Consider the following 26,727-nt stretch of genomic DNA (forward strand, 5'->3'; position numbering starts at 1 on the left):
AACTTAAGGTATTAGAAGCTGTTTTCATCCGTAAACACAATCCTAATCTATGCATTCAGAAAGAAAATGTCACAAAACTGAGACTCTTCACCTAGCATTCACACACGTATTCATTCGCATACACCTACACCTCACAGTTCCTCACTCTATCACATTCACCTGCTTCCACGCCTTCATTTCACTCACCTTTTGTAGTAGCTCACACCGTCAGAACACTCTCACATCTTTTCTTCTAATTTCTTTCGTCTTCTCTCCCACTTTAGTTTTTTTCACACCTCACCTTGTATACTTCCCACTATCCGATAACCTATAAGTAGTTTGTTTCTCCGTATAGCCTCTATTGTGAGACGATTTTCCCTGATGATAGTCTCAAGAAAATCGATTAGGAACAACCATTTTAGATACATGTATTCTCATTCATCATTTTGTAATGTCCGCTTCACTTATACTATTAATCGCATTAATAAACATAATTATAATTATTCCTAGTTGTTCAAACCTGTGCGCTGAGAACTTCCAGATCACCGTCTATTACTGTAGTATGAATTTCCATTATTAGACTTACTAGTAATCCTTATTGCTAATCACAGTTACTGAGCCGTTCCTGATAAATTCACTGTAAAAGGTTAGTTATTTCCTCATCATGATTTAGCTTGTACTGAAGGATGTTTCACATGGTGTGTTTGTGCTGCACAATTCTTCCGTCACACGGTTCATTTGCTAGCGCCATTTGGAGCACCGCCGAGTGTGAAAGCCATTGCAGCTACTCCAAGCACTATCAATTTCACTTGGGCCGATGTGGCATGCAGTGAGAAAAATGGATTATTGGTCAAGTTCGAAGCTTCATATTACTTGCAGACCAAGGTGAGAATGTTGTTAGCTAAGTTCAGTCGCGTATGATCTGGAATTTATATTGTTTTACTGACTATTTCCCTCTGTGTATTGTGGTGGGCCAATCTCAGTGGAACGAGCATGTGGAAAAATGTGGGTTACGAAATAGCCAGTTAGGTAAAGAACTAGCATCAATGCTACCAAAGCTGTTCCTGGCAAATCAGGTTGATTGAATGGTTTTATTTAAGTAAAGGGGTTTGATTTGACAACTTGCTGGAAACTCTCGTCGTTTTCACCATGATCACGAAAGTGTGCAGAGGTGCTAGGTTCCAGTCAAGCATTATGCTGTGCTTGATGTTCGTTCATATTGCCTTGCTTGGAGAATTTTCCAGTGACGGGAAGTGAAAATCTGGAGGCATTGATATCGATATTCCCAACCGTTTTTTGTTTTGTTGGTATCTTTTTCTTGATCTTCTTGAATCATTACTTCCGTAGCAAACAGCATCTTTATCTCCTGATGATTGCATGCCATTGAGGGTGAAAACTCAGAGTTGCAACTATTTTTCGTTCTCTCAATTTACCTTCATAGTAATTTCCCATAAATGGTTAAAAAGGTGACGTTGGTCTACAGGAACCAGTTCTGCTGTTTGAAAATTCTAGATTCCCGGCTCAACTGCTTCACCAACAGCCATGGCAGGTAGTGTGGTGGTCCCGTCAAACACATTCTATATCGTCATCACTGGCTTACTGCCCAGCACGTGGTACTTGTTTGATGTGAGAGCATGGACGTCTGTCGGCCCCGGCCCATTTAGCAAAGCAATATCTCAAAGGACGCTAACTCCAGGTAAGCGATGCATCTTCTCCGCAAAAGGGTAACTATGGTAAGAGGTCAAGAGGAGAAGAAAATGTTGTGAAGAAGAAGGTAGAAATGTCCCACATAAGGCTGATATTTTACAATTTTTGTTTGTTTAAAAAAATGAACTTGAGAAGAAGTAGCGACGACCCGGCCATTATGGAATCCAATACACCACACCACCACATTGCGCTCTTGGCCGATCCGAACTCTGCACTCACATCACCATAAGGATCAGTCTATTATTATTCTTTCATTCAACATCATATGCCTCCACTGGTGAGCTCAAGAGGAGCGAAACAGCTGTCTGGAGGGTCATTGCCAATATCAATCTATATATCGTGGTGACGCCAAAGATGCTGCTCGGAGGCGTCAACTGTCCGGCGCCGCCTTCAACTCACTCCTCAATGTCTGCACCCGGAGGTGCCAGATTAGTGAAGGTCTTCGGCTGAGGCTCTACAACGCCCACGTCATCCCAGTCATTACCTACAATTGCGGTACTTGGAGCCTACCGATGTCGGGGCTCGCGCGAATGGATTCGTTCCACAGGACCCAGCTATGGAGCATCATCGACATGCGGTACCCTAAACGAATTAGCAATGACACTCTGTACAAGCGTTGCGGAGCTGTCCCCATCAGCGAGATGATCACAAGGCAGCGCTACAGTCTCGCTGGCCATATCTTTAGTTTGGCCCCAACTGCTCCTCCACAGTTGGCAGTGGATATGTACCTTCGCTTGGCCACCGACGAGGGCACTTAACGCTTCAGGGGTCGACCTCGGAAGACTTTGGTAACGGTCTTGCAGACGAAACTGTCATCATGGCAAGGACTTACCCTCCACCAGCCGCTAGATGCTGACGCAGTCCGCACAATGGCAGCGGACCGACAGGCATGGCGTGGAGCCCGCCCCACCTAACAGGACTGATTCTCGTGATCCACGTGATTCCGCCAGACATGTTGTATGCATATTCTATTTTATTTTATATTTTGGATGAAGTTTTCCATTAGTCCTATTGGTATTGTTGCTAACGGCTTTTGTTAACGTCACTTCTGTCATTTCATTGTATCGTATTACTCTTCAGACATCAATCCTGAATGGCATAAGCGAAAGTGGCACCCCGCCACCTACGCGGACATGCGTTTAATAATAATAATAATAATAATACCGGAATTGTCCTCGCTGTGGTGATGGTGATGTGAATGCAGAGTTTGAATCGACCAAGAGCGCATTGTGGTGGTGTGGTGTATTGGGTTCCAAAAAGATGACCTGCTCATGTCATTATGGCTATCAATAGGATTGGTTGTTCTGCCATTCCAACACACACAAGTTTAACAATTTAAAGTACAATTATGGCTACTCAGAACAGTTTCTTGTGACTTTCATCAGTGGTTACCGTCACTCAAGAAATTATACAAAAAGTAAGAACATTATTATTGATATGAGAAGATTGATAAATATGGTGGTAAAGACACACCCCGGCCACATGGCGGTAAACACACGCCTGCCCACACACGCTCTCTAGGCTGCAAAGTTCTAGCACAGAGCTCTCCTTCTCACCACCACCACCATCAGTTCGCGCCTGGCGCCTGGTCGATGCATGGTTGGCGGTATCCGGCATAGCAGGCTGAGATATGAGAAGAGTTACAAATAATACAAGTACCAACATGTAGGTGGAAGCAATAACTATGCAAGTGATACAAGTGCCGACCAAAAGATAGTGTACTATTACTGTAACAACACTCACACACTCACACAACGCTCGCACCTTTCCTGTGATGTTTTGTTGGTCCCTTTTGTTTTTGGTTTGTACCTTGGTGTGACTACTAGTAGCATTGTATTATACTGCAATACATGATTATCACACTTGGTTTGTCCTCACTTGCATTTTTGTTATTGTCACCCATCCTGTTTCCTCACTATTGGTGTACTCATAATTCGTATCATTGGTATCACTTGCACTGTTCTTCTATGTAACAAACAGTTAGGTATTCTGGTGTTTTCGGATTTTGCCGAATTTCTTGATTATTTAAACGAAATCCACTGATGAGAATCACAAGAACACGTTCTGGATAGATAGAATATGATCTTTTTGAAAGTGTTTGCGTTGAAATGAAGGAACAACTAATCCTGTTGATAGCCATTATTAATTGTTGCCCCTACTCCGTTTATCCGTTTAGGGTCGTTTTATAAAGATAATAAATTGCCCACATAGAGCTGTGCTTTGTATAAAATGTAGATGACATACCACTTTGAGCGCTGACAACGTCCCATATACATGTAAGCTTGAATATGTACCTGACTCGTTAACAATTATTTTAATGTTCGTTTGTGTTAAACCATCCCAGATAACCGTTTGCCACCGAGAGCTGTTGCTTTGTACCAACATGTAATTGGCGTACAACACCGAGCGCTGACACTAGCTGTGAAACTGCTCAATCCTGGAATACCTGCCGTCGAATTAACGGGAATAACGTGGAGCAAGGTGAGGTTTGTTTCTTGTTTGTTTATTTGGTTGGTTGCCTTGTGACCAGATACACAGGCATGTATGCCTTCTCGTCTAACCAAATGGATAGGTGTTGATGGCAGAGGCTGTTCGGATAATGAACAGGACGTTTTAGATAGTTCTGAATAGTTTCACTCATGGCATTATCGCCTCCTTCTTACTTATATTTCGCTGCTTGTAAACAGAACTTGGGAAATCCGAATATGGCTCATCTCATGTAACTGCCTCACTGCACCAGATATCTGAGCACAGTCCTAGGTCCCTATGTTTTGCTTGTGCGCTGGAATGTGTGGTCATGGATATGAGGCCTTTACATGTGACTCGTACTTTTCTGTGAGTGGTTGGTGATGAGCATTACATTGTTCTTCCTTGTGTTTCAGGTTGGCCAAACATCATGGTTAGCCGCTAACAAAAGGTACCTTTCCTCAGATTACCTCAATCTGACCATACCGGCCGTGATCTACCGGGTTGCAGGACAATACTTTGTGGAACTTGGCAACTCGGCTGGAAAAGTGAAAGTCAACTTCACCGTTCAGTATCAAGGTAAACACATGCAAATCCAATTTTGTTTATGTGGTCGGCATCTTTATAATGCTAGTCTGCTGCACCTTGAGCGTATTGTCATGCGTCCGGCCAGGGTTTGTAATTGTACAAGCGGAGGATTGTCTGCTTGTCGGCATCAGGAGAAATATTGAATAACTCCTGTAGGGATTTCCACATCTTACCTAATAGTTAGAGAGCATCGATAGATATCGATGACATCGATGTACGGATGGCATCGATGGATGGCATCCATAAGCGTATGACATCGACAAACGGAAGTCACGTGTTCGTGTCCTGGAATTGACAGGCACGTTTCTCTGACACGTTCATCGTTTGCTAATTTACTCAACTGATAAATGAAACCCTTCTGCTTCAAGTGTCATTTAAAGGACAGTATACAAAATTCACCATGATTTGTTGTAAAATATGTTTTGTGTTTCTGTCTGTCAGTAACCTTGTGCATCCAATACCAACATGTATGTTTTTAACTCCGATTTATTGGTCGAGAACACCTAATTGACTGACAAATTGACAATTTCACCACAATATAATGCGAATTCTTCCCTATTTTCTTGCTGTAGAGCCTGCATCAGTGACACAGCCCCTGAAAGGTGTGTCAGTTAACCAAGGGGGCACTGCGATCTTCTCATGTATCGCTCATGGCAACCCCGTGCCTATAGTAACTTTCTATCACAACACATCCCAGCTGACCTCTGCACTCTACACAATGTCATCATATGTGGATTTGGCTACCGTGCAGAGGGGAGTCTATGCTACTATTTCCACGTTAACGCTTACAAATGTGAGCAACAATGCCAGCCAAGGAACATATTCATGTGAGGCCAGCAACATATACTCACCAAGTGTCAAGTCGTCAGCAAGCCTGGACGTCCATGGTAAACTTGGCTTGTGTTTGTCTCCACATGTCTTTTGGTAGGGCTGTGTTCTTAGTAATAAAAAATAAATTGTTAACCCAGTTTTGGTATTCCATGAAAAACATTCTGTCTGTCTTGCACTTGCATGGACACTTAAACATGACATGTTGCCTTCTTCTGCATACCGTATCAAGATGCCTGTATTCATATTGGACGCAGCTTGAGAGCACAACCGCTGAACCCATAATCCTATCGTAGAGCATATCTTGGAAGGGCATCGTTCCATTTTTGAGCACCCCTGAAAAACTGTGCTTGGCTCTATTTTGTTTTTGCTTTTACAGTTCCGCCAAGACAACTGTCACCCCCCACGGATGTTGTCAGCAATCGTGGTGGGACAGTGCAGTTTGTTTGTCACATGTACGGCATAACCACTCCACGCCTCACCTGGTTACACGATGGAAAGGTATGACCAAAGCAGAGAAATCAGTTACCTTTGCCGCTCAAACAGTTCTGGCTAGAGAAATTCCACTACATGAGAGGAGCAGTGTGTGTGTGGTACGAAGGCCGTGGAGTGCTGGGCAGTAATTTTCAGGAGATCGAATTGATCTGTCCAGGACTGTGCATCTACCTGTATGGTGTTTCATTTATGTTAAATTTAACGCGGTAGCTAAGAATCTCGAAGAGTGTGTCCAGGAAAGCCTGTCATATGCAGAGATCATTGGTAACTATAATAATACGATAATAATTATACAGTCAGACATGATTGGTGTTTGGTTCAACAATTATCAGTTCAAATGTCTGCACTCTCACTCGTTTGTTGTGTGAGAACTATTCAAATGTGTGCGCCCTATGTAAACTTGCCTTGTTTATTTTCATTGAAGGATATCAAGACAAGTCAGGCCTTCCTGTCAAATAGAGTGCATCTCTCCAAGAGTGCGTCAATCTTGAACATCACCAATGTCGAGTACATTGACCGTGGTGACTATCGCTGTTTTGCTGACAACACTAACCCCAGCAAAACCTGGGGAGGAACCGTGACAGGCACTCCAGCGACTTTGACAGTGTACGGTAAGATTCAATCTACCCAGAGAGTTGCTACTGGGGGGTTTTGAATAACCGATCTAGCCAGATGTTCTATAACGCTCACTACTGGGCGGATATGAATGCACTTCAAGAAAGAAACCTTCTCCGGTTTATACTGTGCGGCGCTCACTTGCTAATCTCACTAACATAAAGTAACAGAGGGCACGGCAATGAAAGGAAATGCTCTACTACTAGTACTTCAAGTATATGCGTGCGTAAAGGCTAGGATTGAACAGCAATAGGTAGCGAAAGTGCTTGTATTTTGAAACTATGCGACTGGCTATAGGAAATTACGATTGGGGCCTATATGGCCGAAACAGCTTGCTGTCTACAGCATCGGGCATTGCGCTGTTAGACATTCGTCTTGTTGAGCACTCTGGGTAGGCTGCTCTAGTACTGCTGAATTACGCATCGCTCGCAAAATTTACTACATATAGTTAGATGACTCTGGCGCTAAAACAATGTGTTAATGAAAAGTCTGTAGTGCCACCTTTGCAACATGGCCGTAGCTGTACTGGTGAGGCGTAATAAAAGTATGACCTAAACCGCTTGCTGTATACAACTTTGGAAAATCTCTACTATAAAATCATAAGGTAAAATCATAAGGACGGCAATAAACAGAACGAGCTGAAGCGTCATTTCAGGAAGGTTATGTTGAGATGTCACGAATAAATTCTAGAGAAAGTAAAATCTAGAGAAATGACCCTTCAACTGGTTCTGTTTATTACCATCCTTAAACTGTTGTCACATCGCCGCCTGTTCAAATATATTCATAACGTAAGTTTATAGTAAAGAAAAAGGACCAAAAAACCACAAGTTACGCTATAATGTCCACTAACACCACCAGTTACTTGTGGTTTCGCTGTCCTTTTTTTCTTTACTATAAATATATCCTTGGCTCTCCATCCGAATTCATATTATAAGTGTGTGCCTTCTGGTGTTCCTTCTACCGCAGTTCTACCGAGTGGTGCTCCTGCCAAAGCCGTACAAGTGGGACTGAGAGGAGATCAAGTTACCTTGAAAGCGGTACTAACTCACCAAGGGCACCCACCTGTTCCTTACTCCAACATCACATGGTCCAAGGTAGGAACTAGGAAGCCTGCTTGCATCTTAGCTGTTGGACCACCATATTCACCTATAGTAGAGTATTGTTAAGAAAGTGGTGGACATCACGCAACTGCATTGTAAATAAAAGGGAATTTTTTCAATACAAATTCTTTTATAAATGATGTCGAAAAAAAGATTGACGTTTCGGGCCTGTCACCCATCGATTCCTTATATTTTAGTATAGTATCGGATGTAGATTTGTAGGGCACATCGGAAGAAACCCAAACAGTTGATCTTTGGTTGGTCAAAGACCATGAGTGAGATACGAGAGTTCCCTGGTTCCGATTCCGCCTGAGATTGGGTTTTCCAGCCATGGTGCTACCCAGAGTCAACTGGGAACTTGTGGTCAGGATCAAGGGGTACATGGATGAGGCCAATGGAGATTCTCGGCACTTGCGCCAGTGGTTGTGAGACTCATCTCCTCACCCACACCATTAGCCGCTGCATCTGCCACAGGATTTACCGGGTGTAAGCGGCCGTCGTAAGTTCCCTTAGGGAACGGGCACTATAATTTACTCTTTTTACTGCCCTTCCCTGCTCGATCCGAGAGGTCACTGGTTTGAGCTAATTGCTGTCCCACATCTGCAAGAAATTCCCCATACTGAAACTCGCGATATGAGTGCCCGCCCCTTGGTAGTTTCAAGCCGCAGTGAGCTATAAACAAATGTGAAAAAAATAAAACAAGAAACCAATACAGCATGGCATACCAACAGAAGATTTAAAAATTAAGGATGATAGAGTGTATTTTTGTTGCAACCATTTTATCATTTTCAGGCTAGTTGTATAGCTGTCATGTCTATGATGACCTTCCTTGCCGTGGTTGGCTAACACTCTCTCTCTTTGTATTGGCCGGTGTTCTCACTGTGCTATGAGATGCTGTAATAAATAAATAAAATAAATAATAAATAAATAAATGACATGGTGCACTGTGTGGTAATATCAGGGCTTTAAATTTCACAGCTTAGATTTTCTACCATGATGCACCAGTCTTTATACTTCGAAGTACAATACGTAGTAACCAGCGCACAACACAATGAGTTTGACAAAAAACCAAAAAATAGGAGTATTGAGCACAGAAGCATCGCAGCTGTGTGATGGCAACAATTGGGGCCAATAAGTAGGACTAAACCCACACCTCTTTTTCTGTTTCTCCGTTTTGCTTCAGAAATTTGACTCCCACTGGAGTGCGCTGTCTCCGCTATACTCTCTTTCTGCTAGTGGACACTCACTGACGTTTTTCCAAATGGATCACAATGACGCAGGCGATTACACTGTCAAATTAGGAAATCTAGCTGGTGAGATTCGCCTGGACTTCACTCTCACATATGCAGGTACGGAACATCTTGCATGCTTTTGTGCTATTACTCATTGGAACCAAAACCATTGTTTCATTCAATAATGGAATTCTGTGGTGACGTCCAGTTTGTTGGATACCCAAATAGCACAGCAAATGCAACCAAGTTCATGTACCCAAGTCAGAACGATGTTATTGTCATGTTCTTGTGGAGCTATAGGCTTGAAGAAGGGTCTGTGCCGAAAATTGGTGTCGAATTTATTATACAGTTCTAGGAGGTACTGTAGCCGGGAGTCCGTTGTGGGTGGTTGTGTAGAATTGTGTGAGAGTTAAAGCGGCTGCAGTGGAGTCTGCATACCCCTGAGGTAAGGTTCTTGTAGAGTGGTCCCTAAAATTTGGTCCTACAACGGGCGTTCATGGGAATCTTGCAACACTTATCCCATACGATATGACGAAGTGTGGCATATCTGGAGTGGGTGGTCTGCATGAAGGTTTCTGAAATACATTTACTGATTTCTTTATTCCTTTTACGGTAATTCAAATGTCTTCTTCAAAAACATACAATTTTTTCGATGTATAGAACGGCCGGAGATTGTCACACCTCCGTCTACACAGCGTGTAAATCAGGGCACTGACGTCATTCTGTATTGCGTGGCCAGTGGATTACCAACACCTAATGTCTACTGGATGTACAACAGCAGTAGTGGCCATACTCTGCAATACGTGAACGTGGAGCAGCCCAATACTGCCGTCAACCTACGCGGAAGTTTCGTAGTCAACTCCACTCTCACAATCCCATCAGTACAGAATGACGCACACCAGGGCAACTACACATGCGTGGTGGAGAACATACACAAACCAGATGCCCAGGCCACTGCATATGTTCATATATATGGTAAGCTGACAGGAACAATATCTAATACAGCGTACGTCAGATTTGGAACCCTGTAGACTTCACTCCATTGTTGTCATAATTTTCCCTGGACGTTTTGCAGGTTCCTTCCCTTTGGTGTCCACAAAATCCCATGGCAAATGTGCAACTTCCGGATACCTCGGAACTTGGGAACACCTCAAAAATAGCGGGTCCAAGTTACGACTGAATTTCCGGGCCAACAGTGAGCGGTGGTAACTAGTATAGCGAACACCAGGGAAATAACAACAAACATCCCCCCCCCCTGCTATCTCACCACAAGTTGCGTTCACATGAATACCACATTGAGTCGTGGCTATATCCTTGAAAGCAATGACTGTCATCTCCCAATATCTTAAATTTAGTTCCAAAAATAGGCAAATTTACCAGGCAATAATTGGAACAATTTACGGCGTCCATTTTCCAGACCAAGCACTCTTTTGGACTGCACTATTCCACTGGGCAATTTATCATGTGAAAACAGTCTTGTGTTTGAAGCAGATAAGGAAGCTAGGTTGCTGTTTTGAAGGCAGCTGGCAGGATGCGCAGTAGATGTTTCGCTGAAAGATCCACATAGACTTCACGTCAGCCATTTTTTGGGTTTTTTTGGATAGCATTTTGTTTTTACTTGGCCATTCTCAACAGACCCTAAGGTCTTCTTACAGGGTCCACAAGAGTTTGGCTTGGTTTGTGTGATATCGTTCTTGTGGACAGTTCCTGTCGTACAACTTCTGGTGACGGCAAACCAATCAGTTTTAGCCGGCAATACTGCTGTTCTAAAGTGCCATGTCTATGGAGTACCCACACCAACTGTGGACTGGTACAAGAGTGGATTGGTGAGTTGTTGCCCATGTTAATTTCATAAAACATATTGTACTAGCATGCCGTTAGCACTAGCTAGGTTTGACTGTTCACTAGATGGAATAGATGTCGAAGTTCTTCTTGATCTAACTCATTTCTAGATGAGGTGTACCATCGTTTTCAGCCCTAAGCCCCGATGCATTTTGTTGGGTTTTCCTTGTAGCTGCTTCAGAAAGACGATTTGGTGGGAAGAGTGTCGTTCTACCGAGGTGATGCTATACTGACCATCTACGGCACAGAGGTGACGGATACAGACACCTATCACTGTGTAGCTAGTAACCAAGACATGTATGCTGGTGGTATAGCTACTGGGAATCCAGCAACTCTCGACGTGCACAGTAAGGCTAGGAGATATGTTTACTCAAAACAAGTTATTGCCCTATCTAAACAAGTTGTGCACCATTGCACCTGACAACGTCATGTGTGTAGGTCTCGTACAACAAAACTTCACTTTAACGTATTTTAGGCCATCTACAGTATATCGGGGCAGAAAAGGTTGTTACCGTGTCATCATGCAGGGTGTTCAAAATTGAACAGCACAGTATAATTTGGCTGTTGTATGAAACTGTTCACTGACAGGTTCCTGTTGCATACGCAGATTGAATTGACTACGAACTCTTCATTAGGATTAACGTCGACGACGTGTGCAACGTCGTGTTTAGTGCGCGAGATGTATAGGCGAAAAGTCGGGCAAAGCGGTGAGACACTGCAGTTTGGTATCACTTGCCATTTTACGGTCGTAGATCCCGTCCCTGAGACTATTTACAATGGATAGCCAAGTGACGGGCCCTGCCTAGAGGACTTTCATGTACACGCGCCTAATGCTCCCCGATGAAGAAATTCGTAGACGCGCGAACGCGGAACAACCAAGCTGCGGGACAATCCAAAGAGTTTTAAATGTCAATCGCTTCGCCGTTTCCTTTTTCCACTCGCAGAGTAAATGCGCCGCTTCTGTCACCTTTTGTCTCGCCCTTACATACTCGCGTGGTATATTGGTAGTCTTAGAATTGTTTCACCAGTCACCACATCGCTTTGTTGAAAAGTGAAAGAAAAGATTCGACGATTATAATTTAAACTCGGATACTGAACCAGTAATAAATGTAAAAAAAGAGAGGAAACACATGAGGAGTTATGCAGCAACTATCCACGATTGTTACAAGATGATAAAATTAATGGTCAAAGTGCGATAATATGGCACAAAACTGACAGGCTACTGAGGCATTCAGCGACTCGAGACCTAGCTCTAACGAACTATATATATACACACGTCAAACGTCTTCCAAATGCATTAAAAGTTTATGTTAACTGCCGTATTGCTCTTGTCTTTCTCATTGTGGACAGTGTCGCCTTTTATCAATCCTCCAATACCAGAGACATTGCTATCCTTCGAAGGATCAGCCTTGACTGTTCCATGCATCTTTACTGGACACCCGTCGCCCACGGCTAATTGGTGTTATCAACAGGGCAGTCAGTGCACCAAGGCAGTTCCACAGTGTCCCGGTGTTGCGATCGTGGCGGTGGATGCAAACACAGTCTTGCTGACAATCGAATCCGTGCAGCTTTGCCACACCGGAAACTACATTTGCACAGTACAGAATCCAATCGGTCTCGTCACGTCACAAATTCAACTTACAGTTCAAGGCAAGTATTCGGTACATGTGTGGGATGAGAGTTTACTGTCTTCACACTGCACTCCAGGAGAAGTAAGTACAAATGCCGCTTGTTGAAATCAGATCCCCGTCCAAAACTGGAGCCATGCAACAGTTAGCACATGGTGAATTCTATAGAGTTGCACGCCAAGCACATTTATACCATTTTCAGGGCATCACAAGCCGTGCAGGTCAAGGGCTCCACAATAAGCACGTTGGTTGGATATTGAGGAGTGCAACTACACTCTTTACCTTTGGGATTCCCCTTACTTGCTAGTGTTCATGAAAAGGTATTTGGTTGGTTTTCCATTGTAGCTGTTGCGCACATTGGCTTGTCTGGAGACTACTCCGGGTCTAGTGTACACGCTATGCTCACAGCAGCTGAAGTGCGAACACTGTACGAAAACGAGGTACGTATATTATGTACACGTGTACAATGTGGTTGGTATAACTAAAACAGTGAACGTAACATGCTATTTTTCAATTATTTAAGTCATGCTTCCTAGTTCTGTGACACAGCAAGGAGTTTAAAGAAACCATGGAATGTCTCTGCGGATAACCAAATTACAATTCCTGGATATTATGGTCACACTATCGCAAAATTCTACTTCACGTTTTGCCTCTGGAGAACCTCAACTTGGATGTGCACAGGTCTCAATACACAACTCTTGATTCTTTTTTTATTAGATCTTAATGCGCCTCTTCCGCGGCCGGAATGTCCAAATCGACTATTTCCAATACACCCTCATAAGGTAAGGTGCTCACCTTGTACCTTTGAAGCATAGTATTGCAGGTATAACCGTACTCTAGAACACATCCGCATGACGGGGAGGCTGCAGGCGTGCCGGACCGGCCCTATTTTGACCCTATTGCTCAACTGAGGTTAGCTTCGGCACTATGTTATTAATGTGTTCCCGTATCAGAAGATACGATGATCTCCGAACGCGGAAGGACCTAATGTTACGACTTATGCCCTACTAGTGCTGTCCACCAACTTATCTAGATCATAATATACAATCAACAAATGTGACAATAAGGCACTACACTGACATGGAGTATCGTTGGTTGACAGTAGGTCATAACTCGTAATATTTAGTGCTTCCTGTATCCATGATTACATTGGCTTAATATCCGAGTGCGATGATCTATCTGATTATTGCATGGAGGTTGTAAGCATAAACCTTTTTGGCAATACCCAGCAAATTGGCTACATCGGGTCCCGATATATTCTGCATACAAAATCAAACGTCTACTTTGTATCTTGCTTGTCTGCCTGAACAGCTCAAGCGTTGTAGATATAAAATGTGACATCACTGCTCCAGCTGATTTTATTTCAGAAATCTCTGGTAACAGCTCAGCCGTCAACCTTCATGGAAACTTCACAGCTGCTCTCGAGACGACCATCGTGGGTTCACTAAACCTTGTGCCCGGATCCTTGCAAGTGTTTGCTTATGGTGAGACCCATAGTTTGGAAAATGACTGTCTAGCCAGCCACACTCACTCATTTCCTATAAGAATTGTGCAATACACCCCCACCCCCTCACTTAGATAAGTAACGAAATGCTGCAGTATATTTACCTTGATACACACAAGCTTTGCAGCCGAAGACTATCTCGATAGCTTGAGATCAAAGAAAAGGGCAGTTATCGCTCCACATATACTGGCACACAGGGACATAGGCAGCAATAGCGACAACACGCAGACCGCAATGAATCACACTCAGTCATACCCAACTCACTGTGGCCTCAAAGCTTCGCCACCTTGGCCTCACCACACGCAGAATCTATACTGGAACTCGCATCTTGACAATGATATCACTAAAGCTTCCAGGAGGACGTTCCTTCTCCTGCGACCACGCAATTCCTTTTAGAGAGCAGACGTGTTTAAAAACATGTCTGCTCTCTCGTCCATCTATCTATCTATCTATCTATCTATCTATCTATCTATCTATCTATCTATCTATCTATCTATCTATCTATCTATCTATCTTACAGATTACTCTGTAATAACTGCCCACTTAGCCCCCTGCAAATCAACCTTTTAAAAACCAGATTTCAAAGCATACATCCTACCTCTTGTCCTCTCTTCCATATGCACCTGCTCACATTGCTCCGCACATCTAGAGCACCATTGTCCCCAGCCTACATGGGAAACTCTTCATTACCATTGCTCCTAGTTCAGCAAGCAGCTATACTTTGTTTTCTCTTTATCCGATCCCCATACCTGTAATTAACGCAGAGCCACTTGCGACCGTGAAATATACCCACCCCTCGTCTTTCGATGTTTGTTTTCGTTGTCTGATTATTGGTTCAGCCATGAAACTCCGAGTCACAAAGGAATTTGCCAAGGTTTTCAACGTGTGATTTTATGCACTAGTATCTTCTACTTCTGAAATTCTCCCCTCAGCTTCTTTTTTTCATAGCTGTCGACGAAGACTCCTTAGATTTAGGATAACGCCTACGGAGAATCCGTAAATACAAATACAAATACAATTTTACTGGGTAGATCCAACCGGGAAAAGCCCGTGGATAGACGGACACAGTAGTGAAGGAGAAAACCGGGTGTATATCCCCAGTGGCGATTTGGCATACGCATGACAAGCACATCGCGACCAAAAGTTATAAAATGTAAAATTAAGATGCACAGAAATGAAGGATGGGAGGGCAGGGACAATGGTGAGAATCAAATCTGACTGAAGAAGTCAGAAAAAGAAACGACGATAAAGAAAGCACCAGATGCCACAATATTTGCAACCGAAAATGTTGCGAGAGACATCATTAACAGACTGTCTCGTTGTGCTCGGCCAGCAAGAAATACAGCTTAAATGTGAAGTAGTCTCAGAATGAGCCACAACAGCATTGACAACAGTCTTTACTACGGCCCGTGCGTTCACGGTGAAGAAGGATGTTCTTCCTACCCAACTGATTAGTCATGTAATCTATCATTTTGAATGTCGGCATTGTGATAGCCGATATGTAGGAAGAGCCCTTCAGCACCTGAACGCACGCGTCAAACAACATGTACCATTGTACCTATTGTCAGATGGAGCCAAAGCCCAGCGACCTGGACGAGGCCGTCCCCGCAAACAGGTGCCAGTTGCACAATTACAACAGAACCACACAGTACCGGTTGAACGTACTACAAGTACACAGGTACGTGAGACTGAAGGAAATGGCCACACACAGGTACGGAGACCAGTAACAAGGAGCATGACTCGTGCGCTGGTAATGGCATCTACAACCGGACATGGACTGGCAGCGAGCAGTAGCGTGGGATTGTCGTTGGGTGCAGAGGACGGGATGGAAGAGGAAGAGGATGAGGAAGGTGAGAGCAGTGATGAAGAGAGTGAGTTGGACAACCAAGATGAAGATGACCGGACTGAAGGTGAGACCACAACGAAAGGGTCAGCCATTAAGAAACACCTCTTGTCTAGTAGCCAATGCCGCTCAGTGTATGATGATTCATGCTTCACTGTTTTGTGTCGTGCTCGTAGGTTTCGTGAACTTAAGGTATTAGAAGCTGTTTTCATCCGTAAACACAATCCTAATCTATGCATTCAGAAAGAAAATGTCACAAAACTGAGACTCTTCACCTAGCATTCACACACGTATTCATTCGCATACACCTACACCTCACAGTTCCTCACTCTATCACATTCACCTGCTTCCACGCCTTCATTTCACTCACCTTATGTAGTAGCTCACACCGTCAGAACACTCTCACATCGTTTCTTCTAATTTCTTTCGTCTTCTCTCCCACTTTAGTTTTTTTTTCACACCTCACCTTGTATACTTCCCACTATCCGATAACCTATAAGTAGTTTGTTTCTCCGTATAGCCTCTATTGTGAGACGATTTTCCCTGATGATAGTCTCAAGAAAATCGATTAGGAACAACCATTTTAGATACATGTATTCTCATTCATCATTTTGTAATGTCCGCTTCACTAATACTATTAATCGCATTAATATAGTCTCAGAATGTTGCCATTGAATTCCGGACTTTGCTAACAAGGGATGACCTGGTAGAGATCAGAGTCTTTGGTCTTGTGTTGTCAGGACGTTCATTACAAAAATTATATATGGTAAAAATGCGTCTTTGCCAAACATTCCATGTTGTGTGGAAGGTAAAATGTATTGTAATTGGCGAGACTGTATTCCAAACACTCTAGATGATACCTATGACAACCAACATGCAGGGTGGGCTTACGTATACATGTGTGAATAACAACCGTGTCGTACTGTGCTCCAAATATGTCCAGACGTATGCAGCCCTGAAACAATTGACGGCGGGTTGCGAGGGCTGTTCGACTGGTCGGAGACATTCCTGAATGCCACGGAGACGCTGCCCTGTCCTGTTTCACTGGACGACGGCGTCGTTCGGTTTGCAACCCGCCGCTGCGCTATCGTTCCTAGAATGCACAACAGCATGTTGGATATGGCCGAGTGGGAAACTACTGACATAACATCATGTCCTACTCCAAACACGGCCAAACTACAACAGCTAGCCAAGGTAATCAATCCTTCCATTCTATAACATTAACTTAAGGGTCGCCTCTACTATCCACCGAATACAAACGGGATAGAAAGTCTCTAAGCCTGTACCAAACTGTGGCTGGTATTGGATTTAGGTCGAGAACCTTACGTAGCTACTAATATGTCCAGAACGTTCTATTTTCCAATCGCATGAAAGCTATCTAGAACTACCAGATTGCATGATTTTCAGCATCAAGAATGATTTAAGCTGAACTAGATGGAAGTGAGAGGCAATCCATTCGAGGTGTACGATTGCAAATATTCTGGAAAAAACTGTACGCGAGACTAAAGTACCTGCCCTATAGCAAACATATGAAAATATAAATAGTTTCTAGCCTCACAGCACTATAAGTTCTCTACCCTTCCACCACCCTCCTCTCGTCAACACAACCAGCCAGGCGTTGAACACGAATAATTGGTAAGAGTTGTCTCCGAGGTGCTTCAACCATGTTAATTGTCTTCTTTGTTCAGGTGGACTTCAATACAACTGCACCCGATTTGGTTCTTAATAGCTCACTAGAAGTGGCTAGGCTGACGAATGACAGCGCAGAACTAACGAATGATGACATCGACTTTGCTTCAACGGCAATCTTCAACCTGGTGACAGCTGTGAGCAACGATGAAATTTTTAACCAGTCGGTTGGACAGGAGGTAACTCTAATCATATAGTGTGTCACATGCAATGTTTGGAGATTGAATTCTGTAGCTATTTTTTTGAATGACTGAAAACAACTTACACACATTTGCTGCCAAATTTGGCACATGAATGACTCACGCCCCTCTGTAGCTCACAAGCATCCCCTTGAACCTTAGACGTGGCAACGCTCAATACACAGTGCTCCTAGGATTTCGCATCTGATCAGTTGAGCTTGGGTACCGTGATTGCATGTGTCCTCCTGGATCACTACATTTTATAGCGCCCAGGCAGGCTGAACATCGCTCAGGACAAAAACTTACTGTTGGCACGATAAACACCTCATGAAGCCCCGGTAGCAACACAAGATGTAGTGATATTATAAGCCTTGGAAAATCGGTAACAATAATCTCCTAAAACTTACACAAATTTGGCTGGCCTGTTTGTATTCTACGCTGTCGACCAGGTGGCTCAAGCTACACTAAAATCAGTAGATAACATCCTGAATGTGAAGAGCAACACAACAGTGGTTTCATCATCGCCAGCCAAGAGGTACGCAAACTGGGAATGTATAATTATATTATGAGTGCTGACACACTTGGTTAGGACCCTCACATTGCGGCCAGAGCAGTGGTGCATGGGGTCAAGCGGCCAACTGCCTCAAACACGGCGATTACGTTCACAGACTCTAACAGAGACCTCAAGAGTGTGGTTTCGGACGAGTTGCATACAAGAAAAACGCATTTATAATGAAGCTGGACCTGCATTTGAACTACTCACGCACCCAGGCCAAGATCAACAGTCCTACTGAAAAAGAATAGCGCACAGATATGGCACAATATATTTACCTTTTATTACTGTTTTAAACAGTATTATAGCATTAATAAAACTTTTCTCCTCGAGAATTGTTTGTACTTTCCTCGGATACTGAGCCAATAAATATATCCGACTGGGTATTATCTTGTTACAGTTGTGGAAAGTTACTTCATAACTCGTTTCCATGTGATTTCTTCTATTTTAATTATGCTCTTGTTTCTCAATCGAGGATGCGTCTATTATCCCACTTTGTATGTTTCATGTTCTGTTGTCTTTTTAGATCTCAATTCTCTTGTGTGTTGTATTTGATAATGCTGGTCTGTGTATGTCTAGGATAGCGAAGTCATTGGAGCGTCTAGTCACAACACTGACTGTAGATGTCGACCAGCCGTTCCAGAAGCAGGAAAAGAACCTCGGCTTTGCAGTCAGCTGTCCAGAGGAGAACGCCACGACCCAAGCATTTCGCTCCATATCACCACTGGGTGATGGGACATTCTATGTAGGAAAGGCGAATACGTCCGCTGCAGGTGAGACGTGCAAAGATGTTTTCCGCCGGAGCACACTCTGTATACCCAAGAACCATAGCATTATTGTATTCAGGAAATCTTTTCAATGGATGATGCACCCTGTGTTTGGAGGGCTCGGATGTCACAAAGGCCTAGCGCAAAACAGAGTAGATTGAGCATGAAACTATAATCAGATGTTTTCCACCGGAATACCCAGTATACTCAAACACCATAATAATTATTATAATTATATTCAGTACATATTTTCAATGGATAATTATTATTATTAAATACACCCGATGAGTAAGTCCTTGATTGTCACGAATGCCTAGCGCAAGACACAACAGATTGATGGAGCAGGGCTAGTTCCTTGAAAATCCGGCTACTAAATTATCACTTTAGCACTGAGCATGAAACTCTAACCTGCAAAGAACTTCATTTGCTGGCATTTGATGCACTGTTCCACTGTTTATAGAGCCCAACAAATAGTGATTGGCTCACCTAAATCGCGAAAGGCAGTGGTGACAATAGGCGAATTCCCGTCTACTTTTTGGAAACACAATTGATAGTACTTAACTTACTTGTATGAGAAAAAGGAAGTCACAGACAGAGAGCAGCAAAGGGAGGAACGTGTATACAACTTAACACGACTATGAATCGTGTGGTAGGTGCGCAATGCAGTCCCTGCTATGCCATCATAATTATGTCATCAGTACTTTTAAAACTCTTACAAGAGCGCGTACAATGAGGTGTTGAGCAGAGGTCACTTTATTCATTCAATTTGATTCCAATCGACTCCATGTGTCTCTTGCCTTCGGTATCTGTTTTCCCTCCCTTCCACCCCCTACACCGCATTTCCTCTCACTTGGTGTGCTCAGTGGCTCAGGAAGGAGTTGCATTTGATATCGCAGGCAGTACTATCACCGCAGCAACAGAACGCCTTGGACTTTCCAACAGCTCGGTGTGTGCAGTTGCTCCTACTCGCTACATCCTCTACAAGACACACACGCTTTTCAAGGACACCAATCTCAGTGCAAACACTTCACTCGTCAGCGAAATCATCTCAGCTCAAGCAGGGGATACAGCGCTCAGCAACCTCCAGGATCCTGCGCTGATGTCATTCAACTTCTTGGAATCACTCTATCAGGTATGTGTGTGTTGCTCCATATTTGTAACCGTACGGCGATGAAAGGGGGTGTGATGAACAATATGTTGCATTGAGGCTGCATGAACGTAAGAACATTGGCAGTACTTTAGCTATGTATCTCCATATCCATATCAATACACTGTGTGGAGTACATTAGACTGTCACTGTGTGGAGTACACACGGCTGTCACTGTGTGGAGTACATACGGCTGTCACTGTGTGGAGTACATACGGCTGTCACTGTGTGATTCCGAGTGTTTCCCGTGTTGTTTGCAGGGCACTAGCTACGTGTTATCGTGTGTATTCTGGGATTTTGATAAAGGTAATGTATGAGTACACCTGCACAGCACGCCCTTCTACAATTTTTGCTTTGATTAGCTTATGCTCTTCCTCATTCATCACACCATGGCTTGTCTACGAACTCAGTAAATAGAATGCATGAATGGAGTTGGTTTGTGTTTTCGCAAAATAATTATAGTAGTTGCTACGATTAGTTTTAGCTAATTCAGTGTTATTCATTGTTTCTGAGGGAAAATATTCAAACGGGAAAATTAATTGTTTTTAACTTTACACACGTGTACGTTCCTGATATTGTTGTAGAGTGGAGACCTTTCTTTGATTTTTTTGTGCTACGATTTTCAGATGATGGAAATGGTGGCTGGAGCAATCAAGGGTGCACATCAGTATTCCAGAATGGGACGAGTGCGAATCGCACCGTGTGCAGCTGTGACCACCTCACCAACTTTGCTGTGCTGTTTGTAAGTGCTGGTGTCCACGAAAAGCTTCGAAGGATACACCTGTTTAGCGCTTTAAAGCTGGATGATTTTATAGAAAAGAAAAAAAGACCAAGGAACTACAAATTATGCTACAATGTCCACTAACACCACCAGTTACTAAACAATCAGCTCACTCGATAACATTGCACGACACTGACAGACGGTGCTGACGCTCTACAACTAAAAACTGGCTATCAGCTCTAGCACGTTTTGGATGCGCACTCCAACAGCATTCCAACTTGGACGGTTCTAAGTTATATAACAACATACGAGGGGAAGGTGAGCGCAACCCAGACAACCACAAGCTGAAAGTCTCGCCTGTGAAGGACTTTGGTGGATGTACAATCATGCATGTCGATGACGATGCTGCAAGACCACAATTCCCCTCCTATGTTTTCATTCTAACCTAAAACCTTCCAAGTTGGAAGGCCGTTGGAGTGCACATCCAAGGCGTGCTAGAGCTGATCAGCCATTTCGTTGTAGAACGACAGTACCGTCGGTCAGTGTCGTGCAATGTTATCGCAAGAACCGATTATTTTTTAGGAAAATGTTGGTGTTGGTGGACATCATAGCGTAACGTCTAGTGCCTTGTTCTTTTTTTCTTTTCTATAAATTTATCCTTGGCTCTCTAGTCAAGTGGTGTGCTTCACTGTCCCAAGAGTGCTCCTTGGCTCTCTATCCGAGTACATACTGTATGAAATTTGGTTTAGGGATCAAAGAGTTGTACATGCCATTTCACCTAATTACCAACGGTACCAAATTTGATCAATTTGATGGGCGTTGAGTTTCAAAGTACTGAGAATTCTATGCTCAGCTTCTGTCACATTTTGACTACCTTCGTTAAGAGGAGAATGAAGTTGAAGACACCACTGCAGCTGTACTTACAGCTGCAGTGGTGTCTTCAACTTCATTCTCCCGAGTCAAGCTCCGTATGAAGACATCCAAGAAGAAGATTGCCTGATGAGTCCAACGGGGACGAAACATACGTCACAATCGAGCTATGTCGTGGCTGTGTCATCTTCTATGTGCCCCGCGCTACTTGATGTACCAGCCTGCTATGTCGGATACGGCCAACCATGCATCGATTAGGTGCCAGGCGCGAACTGATGGTGGTGGTGGTGAGAAGGAGAGCTCTGTGCCAGAAATTTGCAGGCTATAGAGCGTGTGTGGGCAGGCGTGTGTTTACCGCCATATTGCCAAGCGTGTCTTTACCACCATATTTATCAACCATTCGTTAACAGGAGGTGAGGAAAGTGTAAATGCATTATACTATTCGCCGTGGAGAAGATGAAGATTACCCGCCTCAATAATTATACATTATTTTCCATCTAAACATGAATCTCGCTTGTTTCTGTTGCTACATACAGACACGGACGGCAAAGATACAACAAGGCATTCCCGATGTGTCTTTGAAGTACGTGTCAATCATTGGCTGCGGTCTCTCTATGCTGGGACTTCTTGGCACAATGACCATCGTAGCTATGCTCCCGTAAGATGCTACAATTTGTTCACCGCAAATTTGTGTTTGGACGCAACGACATACTTGAAACTATTGCGCTGTGATGATCGAATAATGTTTTTGAGGACTAAGGTTGGCCCTGCAGTGTCTTGTGTAGTACATTTTGGCTGTGTTGTTATGGAACTGGTATTGGCAAACTGGAATGGTGTTGCGCTGTTCTGAAATACACTCAGTCACGAATTCCTATAATTATTTCAACTGGATTTTCGTTTTTCCCGTATCTCTCCAGGAAACTTCGCAAGAACATACACCATCGTATGATGTTTGGCCTGAGCGCTGTCCTGCTGATTTTCCTCGCTGTTTTCACCATCGTCCTGTACCACGAGAACCTGGAGAAAACCGCTGAGGCCTGCAAATCGTTAGCGGTTCTGCTGCACTATCTATTGATATGTGCGTTCATGTGGATGTCAGTTGACGCGACCTTTCTCTACAAACAGATCGTGATCGTGTTTGATGATACCGGGGACCGCCAGAAGCGCATCCTTTTCGCATCCATCTTCGGTGAGTACTCGAATGTGAATTAGGATGGAAATGGCCCTTACTCCACCCTCACTGGAGACACTTCAACAAGGGACTCAGGGCAAATGTCTGGATTTATTTCTACGAACATAATTTTGAATCCAAATCCACATTGATTTGGATTCAAGGAATAAGGAAACTTACACTCGCCTGCTAGTTTCGCCTTTATTGTCAAAATCCAAGTTCTGAGTCACCCAAATTAGGTGGTGTGCTGCTTTGCTGCTTCGAATGGTTAGACCGCTCGTCATGGTCCAGTAACAGTCGACATTCTTTTCTTACCATGGAACGTAAGCTTGTTCTCGCTTTTGTTGCGCTTACCTTCACCTCTTTGATCTCTACTTAACCTAGATCCTTACGAGTTAGAAGGCTGTCGGTTAGCGCTTCTCATGTTTGAAGTTTCGTGTGCTGATTATCGTTCTGTGCAGTGATTCCGCTGGTAATCGTGGGCATATCAGCAGGGGCGACAACGGCAGATGCGTACGGCACTGGAAATGTGTAAGTGGGAACACGTTTCAAATTCCATGCCCTCACATGCACCACAACGTTTCCAACCATCAGTGACCTCCAATGGGGAACTGGGGAGGAGCACGAGCAGCACTACAAGAAGGACAAAGAGTGCTCAAGATGCCGTGGAGGCAGATCCTACAACGGTCTGATGCACTGCTGTGCATGAAACTCTGAGTTACAATCACAGCAACGTTCTGTCCACTGTTTGACTCTAACCCGCCCTACATGTAGTCATGAACACGTGACTAGTACTTCGTATACGTTTACTGGCAAACACTACCAAAAAGCCTAGAGCTTTTCCACGCAAGAGGGCACAAACTTCCACGTGCATGCACTTGGCTTCACATCCTCATACGCCCACCTGCAAAACGCTGCGCGAAGCTTGATAGGTCACAATTATTGTTGCATGACAGACTCTGAAGACAAGCACAGCATGGCACTGCACGCTTCAGGCGTTAGGGAGGCTATGGCTTCTGCTTGTGCTTGTGCTTGATTGATTCCGCGTACATGTACTTGTGTTTTAGGTCCCTTTTGTGGATTTTGAAACTTGGCGATGTAGATCTACTGTAGCGGACATGGAAATCCAGTCGATTGACCGGGGCCGGCGCCCTCAGCGCGAGTACAGAACGCTGCGTGCAGCGCACATGTTGATCCATTGCGACGAGCGCGCTACAGCGCATAAATGCATGTGTGTACAGCTTGTCCACGGCTGCATGGCCAGCGCCCTGGGGCCGCTAGATGGGCGACCGGATTTCCATGTCCACGACAGTACATATTGTAAATGGTTCTATCTACGTAAAGAATCCTATCGTCTCTAGAAAAGAAAAGGATCAAGGAACTACAAGTTACGCTTTTCGTTTCTATAAATTTATCCTTTGCTCGCCATCTGAGTCCAATCTTATCATCATTTCGCTCCTTCTGCCATGTTCCCTGCAGGTGCTGGATCACCAGTGACTCGGTATTCTACGGTGGACTTGTCGCACCTATGGGCTTGTCCATTCTTTACAACCTAGCGGTTCTAATCGCGGTGGTAAACGCTCTCAGAAAGCAAAGAAAGCGATTTTCGGGAGGCAGCCACGGCGGCGCGAAGGAGCGGAAGCCAATGCTTGTGGTCATTGTATCCTTGTCGGTGCTACAGGGAGTCACGTGGGTCTTCGGTTTCCTCGTCTTGGCTCACGATCATTTAGTCTTGCAGTACGTTTTCACAGTTCTGAACTCCTTGCAGGGATTCTTCATCTTCATACACACGGTTAGGGGTCACGAAGCCAAGAAAGGCCTGAAGGATACATTGTCATTTGGCAACATGAGCCTCCCATCCATGTCTAGTGGATCATGGGTCCCGAGAAGCAGAGGAATCGGGAAATCAAGACCTCCATCAGACATCAGCCTGCCCGAAAAACTCAATACAGGCAAAGAAGCTCAACTCAAACCAGTGCTCCAACGAGACAACACCTATGCCCAGTTGAAGTCGAAGCGGCAGTTCCTACGCGAAACTGAACAGGTTTCTACGTCATTCCTTGGAACACGTGGATATTCAGGTGCAGACGACGAACTTGAAAACATTGACCTTGACATGCTCGAGCCTGCTTCAGACAAAAGCATCCTTATCGCTCATGAATCTCTACCTGCAACTAGCTTTGTGCCAATGGAGGATGTGAGTGGTAACGAGGGAGAGCCAGGCACAGTGGACAATAACGGGTGCGCACAGGATGAGGAACAGGAGACGGAATTCCAGTCCATGTCCGCAGTGGAGTTAGAGGTTCAACTGATGGGGGATATTGAAGATCATACTGAGCCAACTGAGGAGGAGTCTCATGCAGATGCTGAGCGTGTAGCGTTCCTGTTTGATGAACCCATGACACGTGCACAGGTAGAACTCAGCGACTACCTTGAACGGTTTATCCAGGATTCACTGGAATACTAAAGGGAATGTACATATTTGTCGTTATTTCTCCCAATAGTACGTTTGTTGACCTAGGTGTCCAACGTTTACGATGTGTTTGAAGAGTCGCAGCTTTTTTTGAAATCAGGGATACGGATAAAATAACACCCCACCATCATAATAAAAACGATGGGGTTAGTAATTGCACCGTAATATTAATTTTTTTATTTGATTCGAAAGCTGTAGCTTCTAGTCATCACGATCTTTCTCCGAGTTTCTTTTGTTAACCTTAGTTCAAAACCGTGTACGCCCTGTACTCTGCTACTTGTTGCTATATACGTCCTGTATGTAACTGGAAACAGTTCCCCCCTCCCCCCTGTTGGTCACGTTGTTCATATGCGGAATAATCTCAAACAACAGTGCTGGCAACTCAAATCCGACCCCTCAGCTTTGCGCTCACATCGCAAAGACCCAACACGGGATAGTAAAACTATGAAATAGAGACCGCTAGAATGTGTACGCATCGGATTTCAGTTGCCAGCACTGTATAATTATAACTCTTCTCACCTGTTTCTTTTAGCTAGAATATCGTTCTTTCCTACTACATTTTCGATACGCAATTGTGCTGAACGCATGATAGTAGTACTTCAGTGCTCTCGGCTGCTATGTATGGCATAGTGTTGTTACCTTCTCGCGTTATACTTTTCCCTTTGAAGTAATTTTAAAGTAATCTTGTTTGTGTTGCTACTTTTCTGGGAGGCAGGCAGGCATAGTGGGATGGTCTAAGACCATGATTGAGAAACAGAGGGTACCAGGTTCAAGTCCTGCTTGGAAGCGGAAGGAATTTTTCCAGCCGTGCTGCGACCCACAGTTAATTGGGAACTCGTGGCCTGGCACGAGGGTAACATGGATGCAGCTAATGGGATTTCGGTCTTTGACCACTTGGTGGTGGGTCTGATCTACTCACCTCCCACCGTTTAGGCGCTGCATCTGCGCCTTTGATCCTAGAGGGTGGTGGCGTTCCCACGGCGGATGCGGAAAACTCGGCTTCCAGCCGAGTCTCACGCGAACCGTGAAATTTATTTTTATTTATTTTTTCTGGGACACCACGTGAAAGAGTTTGGGTTTGGAGTCTTTTTTTCCGTTTTGGTTTCCTTTCCCTTCAATAAACATTGTTGGTGCACATTTTGCTTTTCTCTTTTTGAATTTGTGCTCTCTCTGCATTCATATCATAGCTTTTTTCCACTTTCGTGGTTCTTTTCAATAACGGGTTTCGAGTAGCACTAGCAGAGGTTTGCATGTTCAAGTACAGTTGCAAGGCGTAGATATACATGGGGAGGGGGGTAGCTTGACAGCGAGATCAGGCTCACTGGCTCAC

The 26,727-nt window shown here is 44.1% G+C and overlaps 2 protein-coding genes across 2 annotated transcripts in view; both read left to right on the plus strand.

The window, feature by feature from the left end:
- The window catches only part of LOC135829292 (hemicentin-2-like), a 32,663-nt gene extending 20,063 nt beyond the window's left edge, over positions 1–12,600 (plus strand). The window contains exons 13-25 of the mRNA XM_065341695.1: positions 725–864; positions 1,492–1,675; positions 4,031–4,167; positions 4,569–4,731; positions 5,313–5,627; positions 5,948–6,069; positions 6,488–6,674; positions 7,645–7,772; positions 8,962–9,127; positions 9,671–9,985; positions 10,715–10,836; positions 11,025–11,199; positions 12,203–12,600. Of these exons, the coding sequence (XP_065197767.1) occupies positions 725–864; positions 1,492–1,675; positions 4,031–4,167; positions 4,569–4,731; positions 5,313–5,627; positions 5,948–6,069; positions 6,488–6,674; positions 7,645–7,772; positions 8,962–9,127; positions 9,671–9,985; positions 10,715–10,836; positions 11,025–11,199; positions 12,203–12,588 (2,540 nt within the window). The 3' untranslated portion in view covers positions 12,589–12,600. The remainder of the gene's footprint in view (positions 1–724; positions 865–1,491; positions 1,676–4,030; positions 4,168–4,568; positions 4,732–5,312; positions 5,628–5,947; positions 6,070–6,487; positions 6,675–7,644; positions 7,773–8,961; positions 9,128–9,670; positions 9,986–10,714; positions 10,837–11,024; positions 11,200–12,202) is intronic.
- Positions 12,601–12,805: 205 nt separating this feature from the next.
- Positions 12,806–26,101, plus strand: LOC135829780 (adhesion G protein-coupled receptor E5-like). Its single transcript, XM_065342164.1, has 14 exons — positions 12,806–12,920; positions 13,198–13,262; positions 13,792–13,964; positions 16,771–17,021; positions 17,516–17,695; positions 18,145–18,230; positions 18,828–19,021; positions 19,879–20,147; positions 20,423–20,468; positions 20,789–20,904; positions 22,290–22,411; positions 22,671–22,942; positions 23,386–23,455; positions 24,404–26,101. Exons 1-14 carry the CDS (start codon positions 12,879–12,881, stop codon positions 25,389–25,391), a joined length of 2,874 nt encoding a protein of 957 aa, XP_065198236.1. The 5' UTR covers positions 12,806–12,878; the 3' UTR covers positions 25,392–26,101.
- The last annotated feature ends 626 nt before the right edge of the window (positions 26,102–26,727 follow it).

The sequence above is a fragment of the Sycon ciliatum genome, chromosome 13 (genome assembly GCF_964019385.1).
Source record: "Sycon ciliatum chromosome 13, ocSycCili1.1, whole genome shotgun sequence".
NCBI classification, from domain to species: domain Eukaryota; kingdom Metazoa; phylum Porifera; class Calcarea; order Leucosolenida; family Sycettidae; genus Sycon; species Sycon ciliatum.

Coding starts and splice junctions, on each gene's coding strand:
- LOC135829780 (XM_065342164.1), top strand. CDS start 12,879: ATGCTCACAGCAGCTGAAGTGCGAACACTGTACGAAAACGAG. Junction 17,022..17,515: donor AACTACAACAGCTAGCCAAG/GTAATCAATCCT, acceptor TTCTTTGTTCAG/GTGGACTTCAATACAACTGC. Junction 22,412..22,670: donor ACCATCGTAGCTATGCTCCC/GTAAGATGCTAC, acceptor GTATCTCTCCAG/GAAACTTCGCAAGAACATAC.